Source organism: Brachypodium distachyon, chromosome 2 (assembly GCF_000005505.3).
Source record: "Brachypodium distachyon strain Bd21 chromosome 2, Brachypodium_distachyon_v3.0, whole genome shotgun sequence".
Classification (NCBI taxonomy): Eukaryota; Viridiplantae; Streptophyta; class Magnoliopsida; order Poales; family Poaceae; genus Brachypodium; species Brachypodium distachyon.
The window spans coordinates 17,911,713-17,932,886 of record NC_016132.3 but is presented as its reverse complement, the minus strand read 5'-3'; the positions used below and the strand labels follow the sequence as shown (position 1 = coordinate 17,932,886).

Below are 21,174 nucleotides of genomic sequence, written 5' to 3'. Positions count from 1 at the left end.
GCTCGTTGAAACCAAGACTTTTTTACAACGTTTGGTGAATCCGATCTGTTCCCTGCATTTTTTAGCGCACAAGAAGGTTGTGCTTAAATCGAGTCAGGATTCTTATTTGCTTTCATGTTTGATTGATTCGGCGCAGAGCCTTATCCAACATCTTAGGGGCGCGCATTGTTGCTTTGATTCTGGCTATATATTTTCTTGCGAATGTATGAGCCTTTGTTTTCCTTGCAAATTGCAATAGATGGTGATTGACTTCACTGCATCCTGGTGACGGACATGCCGCGTAATGGCTCCATTTTTTGCTAAACTCGCCGAGAAGTTCATAAGATTACATCATTCACCAAACCAAAAGAGGTGTGTAATACTAGGGGAATGAGAGAATCAAACCAAGAGGCTGCTAAAAAATTTCTTGCCATCTCAGCAAGCTCATGGACAACGTTGTTGGCTTTAAGAGTACAGTACTCGAACTCTACGTTCCCGAGCGCAATCATCATGCTCTCTCCGTCACGTATAAAATGATTTTCTATTACATGTATCTAAATGTTTTTTAGGCATAGATTGATAGATACATTCATATTTGGATAAATTTAAGTCTTTTAATATGAGACGGAGGGATTAGACTGCAATGGCTGTCCCCATATGTCATTGGGTACTCAGTTTGAGCGCCTGAACAACAATCAAAGAGTCTGAATGAGTCGAATGCAAGATAACCCAGAAGCCCCTCGTCGATGCCTCCGCTCCAAGCCGATGCGAGCCGCTTGTTCTTCGGCTCGTTCTACATCCTCAAAGAAATCAAATTTCCATTTGATCGGCGAGACAAGTCGTCCCGAATTATCCCGAATAACAAATGCCATTTCATGCAAGCAAATGTATCTACACGCATATAGAACTACAGAAGTCGGCACTTTAGAGCAAGATTAATAGTTATAGCCTGCTACTGACTGTAAGCATTGCCATGTCATTTTTAAGTAGTATAATAGCTAACATGTATAATAAGTTGGTTATAAGAAATACTATTTCATTAATAGCAGGCCCACATTACAATCTCACAGGATGCTTAGGAACACGTGTTGCAGAGTTAACATCCCACTTCTCTTCTCTCTCTTCTTCTCTTTTCTCCAACTAAACATCAAAACAATATTTTAATTCTTGTAACAGGTTATAGCTCATTATTATTCTTGCACTTATACACGTTTCCGGTTTTCACGAACGCATCCCTCCGACGGTCCGACCGTTCGTTCAAGATCGGACAGCACACTAGCACAGGCACCGATTCTCGGCGAGGGCTCTGACGTAATTCCGTGCAGGAAAAAGGGTACATTCGTAATGCGGCCCGACAGGACGAAATCCGATTCCTCCCAGACGATATCTTTCGGAAGACGAACCGGGCAGAGGAGAGAGAAAAAACAGAACAAAGGACGTGTCTCTCTTCGCGTGAGAAAGAAGCGGTTCTTGCCAAGAGAGAGAGAGAGATGGCGGCGGCGGCAGGGGCAGCGGCAGGTGCGGCGGAGGTGATCGCGATTCACAGCTTAGAGGAGTGGACCATCCAGATCGAGGAGGCCAACAACGCCAAGAAGCTGGTATCCGCTGATTTCTTTCTTCTCCCTTACTCCCCTTCCCTAGATGGCTAGATCTGCAAGGCGGCGCTTGCCTAGCCTAGCCTGGGTTTGTTTCAGAATCCTTCGTTCGTCCAAGCCTAAAACCTAGAGTGTTTGGTTAATTTTGGTTGGGTCTAAACACGTGAAATAGTTTACTGAATTTTCCTGTCAGGGCATCGTTTTTTCCTTTCTGAATCCAGTGTGAATAGTTGATTTTGTTAACAGAGAGAAGTACGTATAATTGTGTCGGTCGCATGTAATGGTGCATATTTTGTGAAAAGTTCTTTATACTTCCTCTGATGCAGATGCCATATGGAGATTAGAGAATGTTTCCTTTTAGGATTGTAGAAATTGCTAGTATTAATCTTCCCCTTTTTGGTAGTGCTAAATTCTGCTTCAATTTTCATACAAAGGTCAGAGCGTCTTCCTCTATGTATTTGGTAGCGTTAAATTTGCACCAATTTCTCATATGGAAATCAGGACGTCTCCTCAAGTTTGTATACTTATTAGGAAGCATCATGTTTACTTGATGGATCCCTAACCATAGAGTTTGTATCTTCACGGTTGCTTAGTTTGTAATTGTGTGTGTGCTGGGGGGAGGGCGGGCTTGTAAATTTATTGTAATTTCGATTGGAAAGTAATCACTCTAATGTATATCTATTTCGAAAACATTATTGAATCACAAGATCTGATAATTTGTGCTTTTCACCAAGCAACAGAATTGTTGGGCCATGTTGTTTTTTGTCAAATGCATGTTAACCTTAATTTTCTTGTATATATAGGTAGTGATTGACTTCACTGCATCATGGTGTCCTCCATGCCGTGCCATGGCTCCAATTTTTGCTGATCTCGCCAAGAAGTTTCCCCATGTTGCTTTCCTGAAGGTCGATGTTGATGAACTGAAGGTTAGCTGGACTTCTGACACAGTTTACAGTGTACTATAGTACAACTTCTTAGTTGATTCCCTCCTGGGATGATGTCCTAACAAAGCTTGATGTGTCAAACAGCCAATTGCTGAGCAATTCAGTGTTGAGGCCATGCCGACATTCCTATTTATGAAGGAAGGAGATGTTAGGGACAGGGTTGTCGGAGCTATGAAGGATGACCTGACGGCGAAGCTTGGGCTACATGCAGCCCAGTAATTACATAATGGAGTTGTATTCTGCTAAATAAAATGACTCTTCAACTTTGAAAGATGTACTGCCTCTGTAGTGGCAACCTTATATGCTGTGTTAACTACTGTTTGATACTGCTTAGTTTATGGATAATGCCATGCTTGATCCAAGCTAGTGCTTTTGCATATAATGGTTTGCTTGCAGGTAAGATGCCAGAATGGTGAATCAGTGTCACTTTCTTGTGAATAGTTGAAGTTCTTATGGTTAGCTAATCTAACCTAGTTACTATTTGGCTATATAACCAACTCCTGGAATGTGCCTACTGGCTGGCATGCCCATATGCCACCAACAGAGACCCTACAGAAAATGGTATGATACTCAAATCAATGTCATCTCAAGCCAGTACATTGCTCTCTTGTTTAGAGTTCTCCAACCTTACAAAATAGTGATTGCGGTTTCAGAAGTGGCGGCCTGCGTTTGGAACCCAACCTTTTCTACTACTCCGACCGGTATTACTTGTCTCAAATTTGTCCAAATACGGATGTATCTATGTGTAAAAAGCGTCTAGATTCATGTAATATTTTGTGTGTGTTTTTGATTCAAACGAATTTCATAGGATTCCAATCCTTTTAAGATTCTCTTTTCGATGCTGTTTCTTTGATTCTTTGCGGTTTGAGAAATTTCTCCAAGGATATCTTTGCAATTCTTTGGAGTATGACTTCACCCTCCTTGAAATATTTCTTTCTACGGTGTAAACAAATAACCTTTGGTGAAATTTCATTTGGTATCCAATTGAGATTCGAGGTGACAAGACTTTGTAGTCCTATGTTTTTCCTATTTATGATTTCTCAGAATCCTTGAAATCAAAGATTTAGTCCTATCGGGGGAGCCATCAGCCATTTCTTTTTCGGTGTGCGCTAGCTAGATGTATTAAGTCAAGTACGGAGTAACAAGGCTACAGGTCAAACACAATTCCGAAGAACAGAGCAATACAGCGGTGATGCAAACCCATACAGAGCGTGTTCTAATGTGGATATTGCGTTTTCTGATTCTATAACCTATAGTCTATACTTTTAGCTTCACTACTGTTGCATTTCTGCTAGGCTGCATTACATACTCACGTTACCCGTGTAAGCGATGCTATCCTTTACTTCACTGGGTGTCTTCTGGTCGGCGGTTCTGACGCTGCCTCCTCTTCTCGTCTGTCCTCTCCGGGCGGAAAGGCGGTTTTGATCACCAGCCGAGCTGCTGAGAATCCTGCGCTGATTTGAAGAAAGCTTGACGAAAACTCTTTCTCTGCCAAAATGTTTGTGCGAAACCTTGCAAGATTCTTGCCTTCCACCGTATGCCCACCGCCCACAGCGGCAAAAGAAGTTCCTCGCACACACATTTCAATCCCATTCCTTGCTCTCCTTCTCAGTTGGGGGTCCATTGATTTCATCCTCGGAACATGAAAACCAAAACAAATCATCGGGCAACCAGGCAACATTGATTAGCCTTTCATGGTAAAGGCGCCGTCATCATGGAGGTGCCGACGACCAGCAGCAAGGCGGGCAACGGCGGCGGAGTGCGCATCTTCGAGAACCTGAACACGGTGGAAGGCCGGCTCCTGCGGCTAGAGGTGGTGGTGCTGCTGAGCGCGCTGGTACTCGCGGCGCTGGTGCTGTACGGGTCGACGGTCCGGCGGAGCAGCGACCGGCTCCTCCGTGGCGTGATGTGGATCGCCTACTCGCTCTCCTACGTGGTGGTCACCTACGCCGTGGGGATCATCCAGGACGGTCCCTTCCACGGCGAGACCTTCGTGCTCTGGGCGGCGGCGCTGCTCCTGATCCAGGCCAGCGCGTACGCGGCGCCCGTGCACAGCCGCCGCGACGTGGACCAGCGGAAGAAGCTGCTCCTGCAGCACGTGCTCCAGACGGGGCTCGTCCTCTGGCTCGTCCTCAACGCCACGGGCGCCAACGCCAGCTACCGCGCCGCCATCTGGGCATTCTGGAGCCTCAACGTGCTCAAGACCGCCGCCAAGATCGCCGAGATGGTCAAGGCCAGCCTCCCCGACCGCTCCGTCAAGGTCATCGCCGACTATATGGACGTCGAGGAGTCCCTCGCCGCGGATGACGAACCCTTGCCGCCGGACCCGGAGACGATGCGAGGGTACAAGTATATCTTCCATGGGGAGGACATCATGGAGCTGACCACCGAGTACGGGCGGCTGTCGCCCAAGGAGATCCGGCTGCAGAGCTCCTGCAAGTCCGTGGTCACCATCGACCAGGTGTACCGGTGGATCGACACGCAGGATGACTACAGCGAGAAGGAGAAGGACATGGCCAGGGACTTCTGCCTCGCCTTCGCGCTCTTCAAGCTGCTCAAGCGCCGCTTCTACGGCTACGTCCCCGCCGAGGCCCGCTCTTCCAAGGCGCTGAACCTCGTCCTCAACGGCCTCATCCACCACCAGGACGCCGTCGCCATGGGCACTGACGCGGCGTTCCGGGTGGTCGACGCCGAGCTCGCGTTCCTCTACGACTTCTTCTACACCCGCAACATCGTCCTGGTGGGGGTCAGGACATACATCTGCATCGCCGTCGTGGTGCTGGCGCTCACCCTGTGGGCGGCGTTCTACGGCACGCTCGGCCCCGCCTACCGCCGGCTCGTGATCGGCGTGAAAGACCTCGACCGGTCCGTGACGGTGGTTGTGGTGGTGATCACGGCGGGGCTCGAGATGTGCCAGGCGCTGGCCGCCTTCTCCAACAACTGGCGATACACCAAGCGGGTCTACCGCTGCGTGCGCGACGGCCGCCCATGGCGTCGCGGCGGCCACGGCGATGACGAGAAGAAGCGGCGGCCCGGCGTCTGGCGGATTTGGTGGTGGTGGAACAAGGAGAACATCGCGCCGCCGGAGACGAAGTACTGGGAGGAGAAGATCGGCGAGTACGTGCTGCTCAAGCGGTACGACCACCGGCCGCTGAACCTGCTGTCGTGGATGACGCTGTATTTGGTGGAGCCGAGAAGGCAGGGGCAGAAGCGGGGCCGGAGGAAGGACCTCCCGTGGCAGGTCAGGCGCGCCGTGCTGGGCTCCTTCAAGGCGAGCCAGGGGAAGCTCAGCAATGGCATCGTTGCCCTGGGGAAGCACGGGCTGCTGCCGCGGCTGGCGTGGGCGTGCGAGGAGTTCCCCAAGGTCACCGACCAGATCCTTGTCTGGCACGTCGTCACCACCCGCTGCGACTGGATCTGCCGCCGCCGCCATCGCCATGAGTCCCATCGTCGTCGGTACCGTGGTGGTGGAGGTGAGGAGGACCGTGGCCATGGCCATGGGGACGAACTGTGCGGCGGGGACGACAGGGTGGTGGCGACGAAGCTGTCGAGCTACTGCGCGTACCTGGTGGCGTTCGTGCCGGAGATGCTGCCGGACCCGAGCTACAACGCGGAGCAGATCTTCGACACGGCCGTGCAGCAGGCGCGGTGCCACCTGGCGGAATGCCGGGACAAGGATGAGATACTGGCGCGGCTGGACGAGATCGAGGCCGAGGAGATGGACGCCGAGGCCGGCGGCGGAGGAGGAGCGGGAGCGGCGCCCGGGAATGGCAGGGCGGGGAGCAGGACGGTGATCGAGAAGGCGGCGCGTCTCGGCGGGCAGCTGGAGGCGGCCGTGCGCGGGGACGAGGCACGGCGGTGGGGCGTGCTGGCGGAGTTCTGGGCGGAGCTCGTGCTGTTTCTCGCGCCGTCGGATAACGTGGACGTCCATGCCGAGATGCTTGGCGCTGGAGGCGAGTTCATGACGCAGCTCTGGGCGCTGCTGTCCCACGCCGGCGTCCTCGAGCGCCCCGCCGCGGGCGCAGGCGCAGGCTCAGGTGCCGCCGCGCAGGTCACGGCGCCGCGGCAGCAACGCCGGCGGCGTGATTGATTTGGCTTAATTTTAGCTTCGGAACGAGAACAGAGGGGAACTGATTTGCCATGCCGCCCGTTTTTGCCTCGATCGTGCCTGAGCTCGTTGCCACGTCCTTGTTGATCAGCAGTCCGTCCTACTCGATCGGTCGAATCGTTTGCTCAGATTCACATGGGGTGGTCGAAATATAAACGCGTTTGTAGTAGCTAGGGAATTTAGCTGAGGTTGTTGGCATGTCTCACCCGCAGTGTTCAAAGGTTCCAGCTCCCGCGAATGTGGGCTAATTTTCGGACTGTAGGACATCGGAGATAGCTTTCGAAATGTTGTTTAGAGATTCTAACCTTACCCCGCACGTATGAATTCAACTACTCTCTCCAGTCCATATTAGTTGTCGACATATTACATGTATTTAGAGACCTTTTAGGCATAGATACATCCATATTTGGTCAAATTTGTGATAATTAATATGGATCGGAGGGAGTAGAGATTCTAAACTTTCCCCTTCACCATTGGATTAAACCTGTGCGCTAAAACATCAAGCCCATGATCAGATCGTCGGGTGCTGATCGGACAAGAAACATAGCACGTAGAGCATTTTTTAGTCGACTACTCCCTGCGATCCTAAATTCTTGTCGTTGAGTACTTCCCATTTTGTTCAACTAGGTCATGTGATAACTACGCACATTTGGTATTGGACACGCGCTTTTTTTTTAAAAAAAATGGGGGTCCTATAAACATTGTCGACAACAAACTCATGCTGGCGCAATACAAAAGCGATGGGGCTAGCAACCGCACGGAGGTCGAAAGAAGTTGATGAACTAATGACAGTCCTCTTTGAACCGTCGTAGTAGCTAAGACCTAAGGTAGCAAAATTATTTGTCATGTAAGTTCCGACAATAAAATATTTAGATTATTTCAAATAAAATCTTATCACACGTCACAGTTTCTACCATTCTCTCACTGCTTCTTCTCGAATGGTTAGGTTTGAATTCCATGACAGAGCTTCCCAAATAAATAAATTTCATGAGTTAATTTTCTCAAATTTATTAATCTGGGTAGCTATTTAATTATTGCTTTAAATCGAACCTTTTGAATGGCTCTACCCTATCGCTGAGAAGAGAAAGCAGGGGAGGATTAAAACAATTAATAGCAATAAATTGCATCCTAAGGAAATCAACCGACAATCAGCCGTCTCTAGTTTAATTTATATGTTAAATATTGATGGTGGTTTGGGTTTTCGGGACATGCACCTCTTTAATCAAGCATTGCTCGCTCGACAAACATAGCGCCTCATTGACAGACTGGAAAATCATTGTTCACGCTTGGTAGATACCGTTTTCAGCGGCACTACCTTTGCGGTGTGGTGAGGTACTCTGCATGGCTTGGAATTTCTCAAGAAGGGAATCATTTAGAGGATAAGGAGATGGTCGATCGGTGAGAGTGCGGAGAGATCCATGGTCGCGAGGGGGATGTCACGGCCCATAGTCTTTGTTCGAGGAAGATGCCAGTCAAATCGAGTGGCTAACTTTCTGGATGACCGGTGAGAGTAACTTCCACGGGAACACTTCGATCTACCAGTGGATGTGGACGCAATTTTGCAAATCAAACCTTCGAGGCTCATGGTTTTGGTGCATGGCATCCAGATAAGCAAGGGTTGTTTTTGCGGTTCGTGGTGCCTATCATTTGGCGGTGGAGGTAATTTATGGCAATCTGGCCGAGTGGTGCCTCTAGCTCTCAGCGTTTGGGAGATAAGCCGGAGTGGAACTTGGTATGGCAAGCAAGTGTACCACAGAAAATGAAGTCGTGAATCTGCCGGTTGATTGTGAGTGGTCTTCCAACCATGTCCAGTATGAAGCGGCATCATATGGACGTGCAACAAACTTGTCCGCGGTATGTAATGGGCGGCAGGGACACTTTCTCGCAACATTACCAGGATGCGCTGGTGGCGGAGGCGTCAGTAGTGATGCGTTGCGACACTCTGCACTTCCTATTACGCTCCAATCCGACTGAGAGGTATTACCGCATGCTATGGATAGCCTTTTCAGATGCCATTCGAGCGTTGAGTTTCTACTTCATGAACTTCGAAGTCTCAAGAAGGTTGGTCGTTCACAAAACAAGACCACATATCTTTTAGCAAATTTTTCTAGGGTTTATCGAGGGTCAGATGTTGTTTCGGATTGTCCTCAACCTTGTTTTTTTACGAAACAACACAACGTGTTATTATAACCTTGTCAATCAATAACAATGCTCTCTTAAAAAATCATATGTAGAAACTGAATATACAAAACATATATTTACAAATGAAGTGTACAAAACAAATAAAAAAGGACACTGTCAATATCTAAGGCTCAACAGGCGTGGCTCCCGAGGTCCCGATTCGGAGGCCGCAGCGAGCAGCTTCCCCCCACCGCCAATCCCATGGGCCGACCACACGCAAGTCCACAGAGCCTCCCTCGCGCTCTCCAAATCACATCGTCCGCCATCTCCAGCCGACTTCTCTCCCCGCTTTTCCTTCACACGGGCGTCGACGCGCATCGCAGCGCAGCGCAGTGGACGAAAGGGAGATCAGACCGTGCCAAGGTCTCACACACCTCATCACCCTCTCCTCTCGATTTTCTTTCCTTTTCTTTCTCTCCACACCCCCCCCCCCTCCCTCTCTCGCTCTACCCGTCTCGTCTCGCTGTTACAAATCGCAATTCCCCAATCCAAACATATTCCTCTCTCTCTCTCTCTCGTCGCCGCCGCGCGACCAGCAGCCAGCACACTCCCCTCGCTCGCTCCTCCTCCGCCGCCGCAGCAGCTCGCTCCTCACGGCGGCGGGCCGCGGCAGGTAAACCCCGCCACCCCCGGGCCTCTCGGACCGTTTACTTAGATCCCCGTTCGCCGGCGGCTCGGGCGCGGGGGCCCCCCGTCTCGTGGGGGCTAGGGTTCGGGCGGTTACGTGTTGACTTGGTTTGGTTCGAGAGCTAGCTGATCCGATGGCGAGCTGGCTGCCTCGCGCACCCGAGAGGTGCTGTCACCTCGGGTTGTCGCGTTTGTGAGGAGGGTGAATTGTCGAAATGGGCAGATCCCCTTGTTCCGTCCCCGTTGGGCGGAGCGGAGTAGCATTAGAGAATAGAGATGGCTGAAGCGTCAAGTCCACAGATAGTAGTCTGTTCGGAAGAGCAGAGATTATTTGACTGTCTCAATTCGATGGCAACTTTACAGTATTTGAAGGTTCTGTGTTGGGTTAGATTATGATATGCTTATTTATGTGTGTGTGTGTTCGTGGGGGGTGGGGTGGGGAGGGGTTGGGTTCGAGAACTGTTTTCTCTGGTTGCAGTAGACTTTAGTACTTGTATTGTTATATCAGTCTGGTGTGCTGGACTAAACTCAAAATTAATCCTGTTGTTGTTCATGCTTGCAGCCACGAATAAGGTAGTCTCAAGTAGTTGCTGATTTGCTGATGGCTGGTGCCTCAGCAACCGATGAATCTTCTGCAAGCACAGCTGGGATGAGGGATGATGACCGCAGCCTGTCTGGCGAGTCCTTGTCGGAGTGGCGATCCTGCGACCAGGGCGAAAGTGGGAGCCCTTCTACGTCCCCACCCTTCTGGGACACTGACTGCGATGATGATGATCCTGGTGCGTGAATGCACTTGCATAATTGCATGTTTATAGTACGTTATTTTGGTGTGGTACGTTGGTATGCTGCGATGTCTTTATTTCACATCATTGGCGTTTGTCGACATTGGGGAGAAGTGTGTAGATTGTTCCCATTAGTCCCCAAAAGATCCAAGGTTGATTCATGCTGGCTACTGGTGTAGCTTACTGTACTAATAACTACCCCCTCCGTCCGGGTATGTAGCCGTTCTCCAAACAACGCCGATTCGGAATTGTTAAGCCGTTTGCCGCGCATGCATGATCGGAAATGGGGAGTAACCCCTGTATTGTTTCCTCTTCCACCTCGCATTAATTAGTCAGTCTTTAACTCAAACTTCCGCATAGTTGCATGCCCAAAGTTCCTCATCCACGCCGCATTAATTAGAATCCGTTACATGTTGGAAATTTGCGGTTGCTTGGCCATACAGCGGCGATTCTGTTGCTGGAGCAAAATTAAGGAAACCGTCTCGGCAATTAAAGAAGGAGCTCGGGAGTAGATAGTGTCGCAGTTAATTATGGGGGAGGCAAACAGTAAGTGCAGAATTATCACGTATCGATCCAATTAAGGAGGAATACTATGGAGCGCAATTATTGGCCAATTTCTGGCTCGAAATTTTCGGCCTGCTGTCGCCCAATGTTTGGTTACGGCGTTTTCGGAGAACTACCTTACATACCCGAACGGAGGGACTATGATTAATAATGTGGGTTGACCACTCAAATCATTGTGTGGACATTGTGAGGGATAGTGTTTGGCGTTGGCTCTCACATGTGAAATCTTGTCGTATCTGATTTGCACTGTATAAAATATATGCAGAAAAGTTAATTTATTCCTAATATCTGTCTTTAAGTGGGAAAAAAAGACAGACTTTGTTATATTTCAAAACACTTAACATTGATAAGTGTGTAGTATATGAAGATGGAACTGTTTGACCAGTAAAGAAATAAAATGTAATCATGCTGTTGTTTGTTTTTGTTTAGGACTTTAGGCTATCCATATGTACCTTGTCGATTGCACTTATTGTTTTTGGAAGTAACTTGTACCATTACCTTCTGGCTTCTGCAGTTGTTCTGATGATTACTTAATTCACTTTCTAACCAGAAATTGGAATATCTAAACTACTAAATAAACACAATATGATTAAATCTCACTTAAAAAAATGATTAAATCTTAGCTAATTCACATGTAGAAATTTTAAAGATTCGTGATACTCTTTGTTTGTTGCTCCACAACCTGAAAACTCGAAATTATTTTATCCCTCTGTACAGTGAAAATTTTCATTTAACTTCACATTTGTGCCACTTCACAATGTAACTAGTTGTCTGGTTGATGCAATTTTATTATTGCAAACTGGTGAATTGGGGTAAGTATTTTAAATAGTTAATTCCATGCTGATGTTGCATAGATAAATATAATTCCTTACTCTGATGCAACATGCAACTCTTGGCATGCTATTGGTTGAACTTTTATTTAAGGCTGTGATTTTTGGAAGCTGTACATTTCGTCTTTTATCATATTTCTTTGAACTACCATAGCAGGCCCCAAACCTTCAGGCTTATACGGCCGGCATGTATGGAGGATTGATAATTTTTCTAAGGAGAAGAAGAGAGAAATGAAGAGCGAGCCATTTGAAGCTGGTGGTTACAAATGGTAAAGTACTTGTTGATTATTGTTTAGGAACACTGTCTCCAATATTTGTAGAATGTCTTGTTAAATGGTGTGTTTTTCCAATGTGACTTGGAAACTTTGGTGTATGAAATCTGCCATCTATCCTACATGTCCTAGTGAACTGATTGCTTGGACTGTATAGATATAATCCAGCTTCTGTAGTTTCCAGTGTTCCACAATTCAACATTGTATGTTTTCTTTTTTCCTTATGTAGTGGCGTAGCATGCAAGTGTTTGTTTCGTGCATAGATGAAGACATTATGTAGTTTTCTTGTATCTTGTCATTTGTTTGATTTCTCCTATGTTGATATTTAGAGATTGTAATTTGGACCAATTTTCATCTTACTATGTTTTCCTTCATTTGGGGGCCCCAATCATGTGCGATTATGACCTAATGCCTACCATATAATACAAGTTCTGCTGATGTATTGACCCTCACCAAGAAACGCTAGTTCTGATAATATCGCTCCTTAAGTTGGAGATTGGAGAGTACTATTGCCTCAATCAAATGTTTTGACATGTTTGGTTTATATTTTCTTATTACAGTTATTCATTTCATGTGGGTGGTTGTGGGAATGGATCCCCTTAAAGTTCATGATCCTGCTATCTCTATTTTTATTATTCTGTTAGAAACTGTTAGCACGATGCATGTTGTTACATAGATATCTCCAAGGAAATAAACAAATCCAGAAGCTTCCTGACTCATTTTCTGGTGTATATTTGTTATTTTCTGTATGCACAGATACTGAGTCCACTGTTTCTGATTGGTATTCTACAGGTATATACTTGTATACCCTCAAGGATGTGATGTCTCCAATCACTTGTCATTGTTTCTTTGCGTTGCTAATCATGACAAACTTCTCCCAGGTTTGATGTTACCCTTTTTTTCTGCTACGTGCTATCTTATACGATGGAATTTTTCTGATTCTAATATGACAATTTCAGGATGGAGCCATTTTGCACAGTTCACTATAGCTGTAGGCAATATGGATCCTAAGAAAATTAAATACTCAGGTGAGCTGAACTTGGTTTGTGCTCTTCCTAGGAAGCTTGCAATTAATATCTCATCACTGTGTTCAGGCTTTAATTCAGTAGATACTGTAGATACTTTGCACAGGTTCTGGAAGAAGGAGCATGATTGGGGATGGAAAAAGTTTATGGAGTTATCAAAGATTCAAGATGGTTTTCTAGTGGATGATGTTCTTGAAATCATTGCTCAAGTTCAAGTTATCAGGTAGTTAATCTGTCTATGCTCAGAATTGTTAGCTAGTATGTTCATCATGGTGCTTCTTATTCATGTCTGAGAAGAGAACTATTAGATCTGTTCCTTTGAGCATGTCTGTGTATAATGCTTCATGTCCTAACTGCAAGAACAATGCTGTTGAGAATTTACAAGGCAGTCTGCCAATTTAGCTGAATATATTGATTCATCCTACAATTTATTCCAGTTTTTCTTTTGGTCGGTCTTTCAGTAATCAAGCAGATCTGCTGACCATCTTTATGCGCATCTATATAGTATATATGTTGCAGCTTTTGTTTTCTCTTGATATTTAGAATCAACTGTGAAATATCATGTAACACCAGAATGCTGTATTTTCATATTTAAGGGAAAAAGTGGACAGACCATTTCGCTGCCTTGATCGTCCTTATCGAAGAGAATTGCTCCGTGTCTATACAACAAATATAGAACAAATTTACCGACGTTTTGTTGAGGAACGAAGAAATAAACTTACCAAGCTCATCGAGGACAAAATGAGATGGTCCAGGTGAGGCCATTATATTTTAGGGAATACTATCGCGATAAGTTAATGTTGCTTGTTTGTTCTTATTATGTTTACAAATTGAAATCTTTCTTGGCCTTCCAGTTTTCGTGCTTTCTGGTCAGCAATTGACCCAAGAACGAGGCATCGCATGTCCAGAGAGAAGACTGATACTATCCTTAAAGGATTGGTGAAGCATTTTTTTGTAGAAAAAGAGGTCACTTCAACATTAGTGATGGACTCTTTGTATACGGGTCTGAAGGCACTCGAATACCAGTGTGAGCGCAAGAAAGGAAGAACAAAATTAGCAGAGTTGGATGAATTGCCTGCACCCATGGTCCATGTTGATGTGGACTTATTTGTCTTGGCTGGCGATGTTATAACTTTACTTGAGAGAGCAGCCCTTGAACCCTTGCCTTGTCAACCAGTATCTCCAAAGGATGACAAATGTTCCCAGAGCCGCATGAAGGTAGGAAATGTGATATATTGCAAGATGATTTGTTTTCCAGTTCACATTTGTTAGTAAGTCGCCCCAACCCCAGATGTGTTCTATTAGGCGATATTTCCGTTACTAGTGTCTCAGTCATATCTCTGCATACTGTTTTGATGATACAGTGTAGTTTATCTACTGTAGCCTAGTTTCTGTACTCTGTTTTCATGATACACACAAGTACCTGCTGCAGCTTTTTCTCACGCCGTTGAAAGAACTTTGTTGGTGCTGGTTGTAGCTACCTAGTTTATGATGTTCACTGAATTATATGCTGGTCTTTATGAAGTGTGAATAATGCTTTTGGACGGAGTTAGCATGTTTTCTGAATTATCTTGATAGAATGGGCAAATGTGAGCTTATATTTATCATACGATCCTGTAATTTTTGTGGTCTTCAAATTTGCGTCATATGCTCTTCTATTATTACTTAGAGCAGTGAAATCATTTCTGCACCTAATCATTTTATAACTATGCTCATCTTCATAGGATGGTAGTTCTGGTGAGGTTAACAAAATTTCTATGGAGCGTGAGGAAAGACGCCTAACTGAGCTTGGGCGGAAGATACTTGAAACATTTGTGCTATCTCATATATTTAGGTAACAATTGTTTTCTGTATTTTGCACTTCTCCTTAAAAGCTAGTTTGTTCTCTTGGCAACTATCAGAAGTGACAAGTTTGTATTTGGTCTTCATGCTTTTGCGGTTTGGCTCATATGGAGTCTTGAAACAGTTGGACATTTAAATAGCGCTTGTTAAGTTTCAAGATAACTGGACATAGCGAATTTTATGAAAAGCAAGAGCTGTCTGTTAGTCTTTCTGATTTGATGCTCAAGGCTTACAGTGAATCCAACTCCAAAGCACTAGAAAGCTACTATATCGTTCAAATCTCATATTGAGCCGTAACTTTTTGTTTGGGAAACTGATGTTATAATCATTAGCAACAATTTTTTTTTTGATCCTGTTTCTCATATTGGGCCATATCTTATTGTATGGGAAACTGATGTTATAATCATTAGCAATAAAAAAAAATTGATCCTGTTGAAAATAGTTGGTGTCCCAGAATTAACGCAGCCAAACTTCTTCTTTTTTCAATGATCTAGACGAGTTATTAGATTAGGCACATGAGCGTGATAGAAGTAGATTTGTCTGAAGAAAAAAATATTACGCATGTAGTTTTACGATATATTGCAAATACAAATCGGTGGTCAATTGTATTTTGGGTACCTATTTGTGTCTAAAGTATAAGACTGGTACGAGTCGGTTGCTATTTATTCTTTTGTTTAAATGGGCTGCTATTTATTGTGTGTGGTTGTGCTCCACTTCTTTTAGATGAATGGTATTTTGGCAATTTTGCAATGAAGCAGGCGTCTATTCTATTTAACTCAAAATAGACTAAGATATTGTACTTTTGTTTGTATTATAATAGAAATTAGAGGTATTTCTTCTGTTTATGTGCAAATGAAGTTTATTTACAATCAGAAATTAAAGCCATTTCTCCTACTCCGTATTTACGTTTGTAAAGAGAAGTTGGATGAATATCTTCAGTTGTGGGTTAACTGTTTTTTAGTGGTGATAACGAGCTGTTACTATCGATTCTTAAATCTGCTTGTATCAGTGGAATTGAAGTTGCATACCAAGAAGCAGTTGCCTTGAAGAGGCAAGAAGAGTTAATTCGTGAGGAGGAAGCGGCAGGGCTTCTTGAAAATGAGACAAAGGGAAAGCGCAATGGTGGTGTGAACGAAAAGGACAAGCGTGCAAAGAAAAAGCAGGTTACGTTTTACATGCCTTCTTCTTTCGTCTTAGGTTTGATTTTGTATTGCACAATTGCTATTGGTATTTAGAAACGCCACGGTAGGGAGGAACTCTCTAGCTAATAACTATAATTTTCTGGAACAATTTTCTCACCCAAGAATTATTGAACTTAATAAATTGATTGATCACTGTGAGTTAGGATTTATAATTCTTCTTTGTCTTCTTATTTATTTGATCAGCCTTGATGTATGATAAAGCACCATTTTGAGTTTAGTTGTGCCCTATATTTTTCATTTTCATCAGTCACAACTTTTCATATACTTCCCTGTTACTGCCAAGTTGTTGTGAGCATGTTCTGGACAGGAACTGCCTGGGACTCGCTGCTGGGATGTTAAACCAAAAAAAAGGCAGCATCTGGTTTCTCAGGGATTTCAGTTATTTTATGGAACTACCTGAAAAAGTTTAGCATGCTGTGTTGTGATGAACTTGACTTATATTCCATCTAAAAACTTGCATAAAGTTTCCCAAGTTTGAAAGAGCTGTTTAACCTATAGATGTATTGAAGGTCATCCCATTTAACCAGAACAGTTTTCTTTCTGTTTTGCAATACCATGGTTTTATGTTGTGCTGCCTACCTAGCAGCTAGCATTTTTTATAACAATATCCTGTAATTGGCATTCGTTAATTAGCACTGATTTTACTTCTGTTCCTCCCTTACGTGATATTCAAGATACAAGTATAAGCACCTAGTCTTAGTCCTATTTTTGTTATGCTGTATTATATTCTGAAATCTGAAGTCTTGTAATACTGATATTTTAGAAGAACAATTTTATTTCTTGTGACAAATAAGCTATTGGGATGGACATTGATTAATGTAATGGTGTATCTCTGAGGATAAATTTAGCAGTGCAGTGCATTGTCTGGGTTTTCAAATGTGTTTCTGCACTTCTAGTTTTTGAACCTCGAATCTCAATGTCCTATTGTTAGGTTGATGCTTTCGTTGCTCTTGCATTTTCTTGTTTTCTGCTTATGTGATTCTCTTTTGTTTTCAGGCCAAACAAAAGAAGAACAATCGTAAAGTTAAAGACAAGGAAAGAGATGAGAAATCTGAAGCTAAAATTCTAGAAAGACTTGATGATGAAATCACAATTGATGATAGTGATGGCTTACCATCTAAGCAGGCTGAAGAAGTAACAATGAAGGTTGGTGATTCATTGGAAGAAGGTGCTTCAGATGTGCCAGATAATTCGGATAGTTCAGTAATGACGTGTCAACAAGATTCTGGTGATAGACATTCTAGACCTATGAATGGAAAGAGAGTCTCCTCTGTGGAGGCTAACTCGTCAACATTTTTGGCTGATTCTAGTGGCATGAATGGTACCCACAGCAAAGGAAACGGTTTGCCAGACAGCAAAAATCACCTGCCACCAAATAGGTAGGTGAAAACACTGTTTAAGTTTTGCGTTGTTCTTGTAAGATTGGCCCCTGGCCTGACTGGATTTGTGTGCAGAGGAAAAAATCAGCGTAACAAGGGCATTAGCATTATCAGCTTCGCCGAAGAAGATGATTGCCTTCCCTCTTCCAGTGTTGCTGGTAGTTCAGATCGCAATAGTTCTGGCTGTGGTACTGCTCCAAAATTGGACCGAGATACCGTTTTACTCACCTTGAAAGATAGACTCCGTGAGCTAGGGCAACGCCTGCATGAGGTGAAGTTACTCTTTCAAAAAGTATTTGTCTTTATATCATCATGAAGTCTATAGTTTTGCTGCATTTTCTGAGTTTCTAAATATGCATGCCATGAAATTTGATGGATCTTAATTATGAGAACAAACGCTCATTATCTGAATCAGAGTCTGGATAAACTAACGTGATCATAATCTTGAACCAAAATTGAAGTTACTCGTTGGTGCTGTGGTTAGCTGGTAGACGATGCCTAGTGATTTTGTTACTTGGTTTGTCAAGTGGATGAGGATGGCTTTGAGAGAAACAACTTATATCTGTAAACAGGTTCTGATTTACTTTTCTACCCCTGGTGGGAAAAAATATGTATCTTTATGTATATTTTGAGTGCATAAAACACAGATATATTTACTGTAGTAACCTGTAGTAGATGTGCTACCAATTCACTTCCGTGACCTGTTTTTCATTATGTATATTTCAGAAGAACATTGAGGGGAGAAAACTTTTCAAAGCTCACTTTGAAGCTATGGAGTCTCAAACGAAGACAGGTGGGTCATCATCCAGTTCTTTGGAGAAGCCACCTGATGTTCCAAAGAGCCCAGACCATTCCTCGGAAGTTATAACTAGCGTAAAAGTTAATGGTACAGCCAATAAGGAAGTACATGTGGCCAACTCTGTGCCAGAGGAAGCTGCTTCGGTCACACCAGTCACCGCGAGTACCGAAGCTGTGCCTGGTAAGGCCCCTGCCAGATCAACAGTTGACCCAATTTCAGACAAAGATAAGGAGTCAAGTTTGACACCGCCTGCCGATAGGGCACCTCCAAATTGCTCAAAGTCGACTCCAGTTGATATGGATAAAGATGTTCCTCTTCCTTCAAGATCACCTCGAATCAATAAAGCTGCTCCCATTTCCTCGAAATCGCCACCAGTTGACAGAGCTACTACAGTTTGTCCAAAATCTCCAGCAACTGATAAAGCTACTCCTGTTCGTCCCAAATCTCCATCAGCTGGTAAAGCCACTCCAGTTCCTCCAAAATCTCCTCCAACTGATAAAGCTACTTCAGTTCCTACAAAATCTCAACCTACTGATAAAGCTACTTCAGTTCCTACAAAGTCTCCACCCACTGATAAAGGTACTTCAGCGCCTGCAAAATCTCCACTGGCTGATAAAGCCTGTGTGGTTCCTGTAAAATCTCCAGTGACTGATAAAGCTATTCCTGTTCCTGCAAAATCTCCATCAGCTGGTAAATATTCTCTAGCTCCTTCTGTACCAGCAATATGTGCTAAAGATGCTTCCCTTCCTTCAAGGCCACAACAAGTTGATAAATTCACACCAGCCCCCACAAGAATACCACAGGTTGATAAAGCTGCTCCACTTTCCTCGGAATTGCCACAAACATCTCACACGGCTTATTCAGAAGCTCGAGAAAATACTGCTCCCATAAAGGCCGCATCCACCACAGTTTCTGAGGTTGCTGTCATCACAACATCACGGCCTTCAAGTGCCCCTGTATTCGCTACACCAAGAACAACTGCACCAGCTGCCCCACAAGTTCAAGTTTCCCGCTCAATGAGTGAAGTAGCTGGAAGATCAGGAAATGAACCTTCCCCTTCTGCCCCAGCGTATGTTCCACAAACCTACCGTAATGCCATCATTGGTAAGCCTGGTCTGGGTACAACCTCTTTAAATCTTTCATATCAGCCAACTACTATGGGCCAAGCTAGTGCCCTTCCACAGCCTCTTTCAGCATATGCATCAACCACGTCAGTAATGATGCCTCCCGCTGGGAGGAATGATCTGTTGTCAGCTAGGCATGGATTCAAGTCTGAGTTGGGGAAATCTGATACACGTGATAGTTGGCAACCATGGAAAAGTGATAGCAACATTAACAATCACCTCTGGAGGGATGACTCCCCTTACCAACGAACGACCAACAGTCATGCATATCAGCAAACTTGGAAAGATGATGCTTACCAGCAAGCACGGGGTGCTGAAACAGAAATTCTCAGCAGGTTTGGAGGATTGCAACCACCTAGGCAGACTCCAGTCAGTTTTGTCATGCAGCAGCCACAGGCGCCAGTTGCTGAAGAGTATCAGCACCTCGACATCATTAATGATTTGCTCGACGAGGAGCAGAGCAACGACAGCATGCCAGAGCCTATTCGCCATGATTACCATGCATTTGGCCTGCCATATTCGCTAAGAGGCAACTTGGCAGATGCAGAAATGACTTCTGTTAGCAGTCCCGGGCGGTTTAACAGGGGCAGCCTGGCAGATCTGGAAATGGCCTCTGCTAGTAGTCCCAGGCGATTTAGCAGAGGCAACATGTCAGAATCGGAAATGGCTTCTGTTAGTAGTCCCGGTCGGTTTAGCAGAGGCAGCATGGCAGATTCGGAAATGGCTTCTGCTAGTAGCCCTGGTCGGTACAATTCCACCGAGCGCTACTACGATGAGGGATTCTCGAGGGCCTATGACATGAGCCCTCTTCAAGGGTCGAGGGAGAGGCAGTTCCCCTCGATGGATACATATGCTAACGGTGGCTTGCCTGACGTGAACACGTCCAAGCCATGGCCATATGGCCTTCCCAACCCATCGATGAATCTTGGGGTGAATGCCAACGGGTTCCAGCAGCACCAGATGGGGGACTATGGTAACCTGGCTAGTGGGGTGAACGGAGGAGGTTCCTTGTATCGTCGCCACGCCAACGGACGCTGGTGATGCGATGCCTGTATACAGTCTTACAGTCAAGAATAATGCTTGTTGTAACAGATACTGGTTCCGGGCCCGACCTTTGCCGTGGCCTGTAATTTGAAACATTTAGTTTTAAAATGGAAAAAAGGAGAGAAAAGGATACAGTTTACATTCTGTAAAGTGCTCGCTGCGTTTAGGTTGCTCTCGATTTTTACTGATTGAACGCATTGTTTAACGCTCGTCTTGTCTCACTCAGCCGTCGCGCCTACTGTGTATGACTCCGTCGCTCTTGCCGTGCCATTCCATTTCCGCCCGACCTAACTTTGGCTGTATACCAGAGTCGATTGGTTTCTCATTTTATGTTATTCTTCAGAAAACTGGGAAGCAACAAATGATAATCCAGTCTGACCAGCATCGTCCAACCGTCGTGCAATATCGTAGGCATTTATCATGCTGAAGAACAAAGTCGTTGGCATTACTGATGTTCAAAAACAAAAGTCGTTGGCACTTCTGCCAGTCGCTGCCTCGCCAGGTGCCATCAACTTCCAACACGGCGGCCAAGATCAAACGCTTTTGCTTTTGCTGGGCCAGTCGCTGGCTACCCACTAGAGGTTCCAACAATCCGGCTGCTACTCCTTCACTCACGGTTCAGAGTCGAGACATTACCGAGGAGTACCATGCTACCGACATACGATCGTGTAAGAAATTTAGACACTATTTTCCGGATTGGTCGTTTTTTCTTTTCTTCTCTGTGTACAATAAATGCGAATTTTCTGTGGAATTGTACACACATACGTACATGTTGCGAGCGCGCTGAATTTAAAAAAATGATTTTAGAAATCTTTAGAGGTGGTACGGTACGGTGTGTTGATCGATAGGCCAGCGACGAACTCAATTCCGAGAGAGG

General features: G+C 45.1%; 3 protein-coding genes across 6 annotated transcripts; all 3 read left to right on the top strand.

Annotated features, from left to right (window-relative positions):
* Nucleotides 1–1,383: 1,383 nt before the first annotated feature.
* LOC104582621 (thioredoxin H-type) lies at nt 1,384–2,918 on the top strand. The gene is made up of 3 exons (XM_010232896.2): nt 1,384–1,577; nt 2,378–2,500; nt 2,603–2,918. The coding sequence occupies exons 1-3, from the start codon at nt 1,470–1,472 to the stop codon at nt 2,735–2,737; spliced, it is 366 nt and encodes a 121-aa protein (XP_010231198.1). The 5' UTR covers nt 1,384–1,469; the 3' UTR covers nt 2,738–2,918.
* Nucleotides 2,919–2,936: 18 nt separating this feature from the next.
* LOC104583127 lies at nt 2,937–7,096 on the top strand. The gene is made up of 2 exons (XM_010234866.2): nt 2,937–3,079; nt 3,172–7,096. The coding sequence occupies exon 2, from the start codon at nt 4,233–4,235 to the stop codon at nt 6,606–6,608; it is 2,376 nt and encodes a 791-aa protein (XP_010233168.1). The 5' UTR covers nt 2,937–3,079; nt 3,172–4,232; the 3' UTR covers nt 6,609–7,096.
* A 1,965-nt stretch (nt 7,097–9,061) lies between these two features.
* Nucleotides 9,062–20,447, top strand: LOC100846300 (TNF receptor-associated factor homolog 1a). Of its 4 annotated transcripts, none has more exons than XM_003568104.4 (13): nt 9,241–9,420; nt 9,997–10,213; nt 11,768–11,879; nt 12,675–12,763; nt 12,842–12,910; nt 13,001–13,130; nt 13,504–13,662; nt 13,762–14,125; nt 14,632–14,741; nt 15,759–15,912; nt 16,948–17,330; nt 17,406–17,601; nt 18,057–20,447. In XM_003568104.4, exons 2-13 carry the CDS (start codon nt 10,036–10,038, stop codon nt 20,292–20,294), a joined length of 4,182 nt encoding a protein of 1,393 aa, XP_003568152.1. In that variant the 5' UTR covers nt 9,241–9,420; nt 9,997–10,035; the 3' UTR covers nt 20,295–20,447. The 4 variants fall into 4 exon arrangements, with proteins under 4 accessions (XP_010231197.1, XP_010231196.1, XP_003568152.1 ...); XM_014899034.2 differs by having other exon boundaries at nt 11,765–11,879; XM_010232895.3 differs by lacking the exon at nt 9,241–9,420 and adding an exon at nt 9,062–9,170 and having other exon boundaries at nt 12,675–12,910.
* Nucleotides 20,448–21,174: the final 727 nt, after the last annotated feature.

Excerpts from the sequence above, each read along its gene's own strand:
- LOC100846300 (XM_010232895.3), top strand. The coding sequence starts at position 10,036 with ATGGCTGGTGCCTCAGCAACCGATGAATCTTCTGCAAGCACAGCTGGG. Across the intron at positions 13,131-13,503 it reads GCTCAAGTTCAAGTTATCAG|GGAAAAAGTGGACAGACCAT; the intron begins GTAGTTAATCTG and ends TTCATATTTAAG. Across the intron at positions 17,331-17,405 it reads AATCACCTGCCACCAAATAG|AGGAAAAAATCAGCGTAACA; the intron begins GTAGGTGAAAAC and ends ATTTGTGTGCAG.
- LOC104582621 (XM_010232896.2), top strand. The coding sequence starts at position 1,470 with ATGGCGGCGGCGGCAGGGGCAGCGGCAGGTGCGGCGGAGGTGATCGCG. Across the intron at positions 1,578-2,377 it reads CCAACAACGCCAAGAAGCTG|GTAGTGATTGACTTCACTGC; the intron begins GTATCCGCTGAT and ends TTGTATATATAG. Across the intron at positions 2,501-2,602 it reads TCGATGTTGATGAACTGAAG|CCAATTGCTGAGCAATTCAG; the intron begins GTTAGCTGGACT and ends TGTGTCAAACAG.
- LOC104583127 (XM_010234866.2), top strand. The coding sequence starts at position 4,233 with ATGGAGGTGCCGACGACCAGCAGCAAGGCGGGCAACGGCGGCGGAGTG.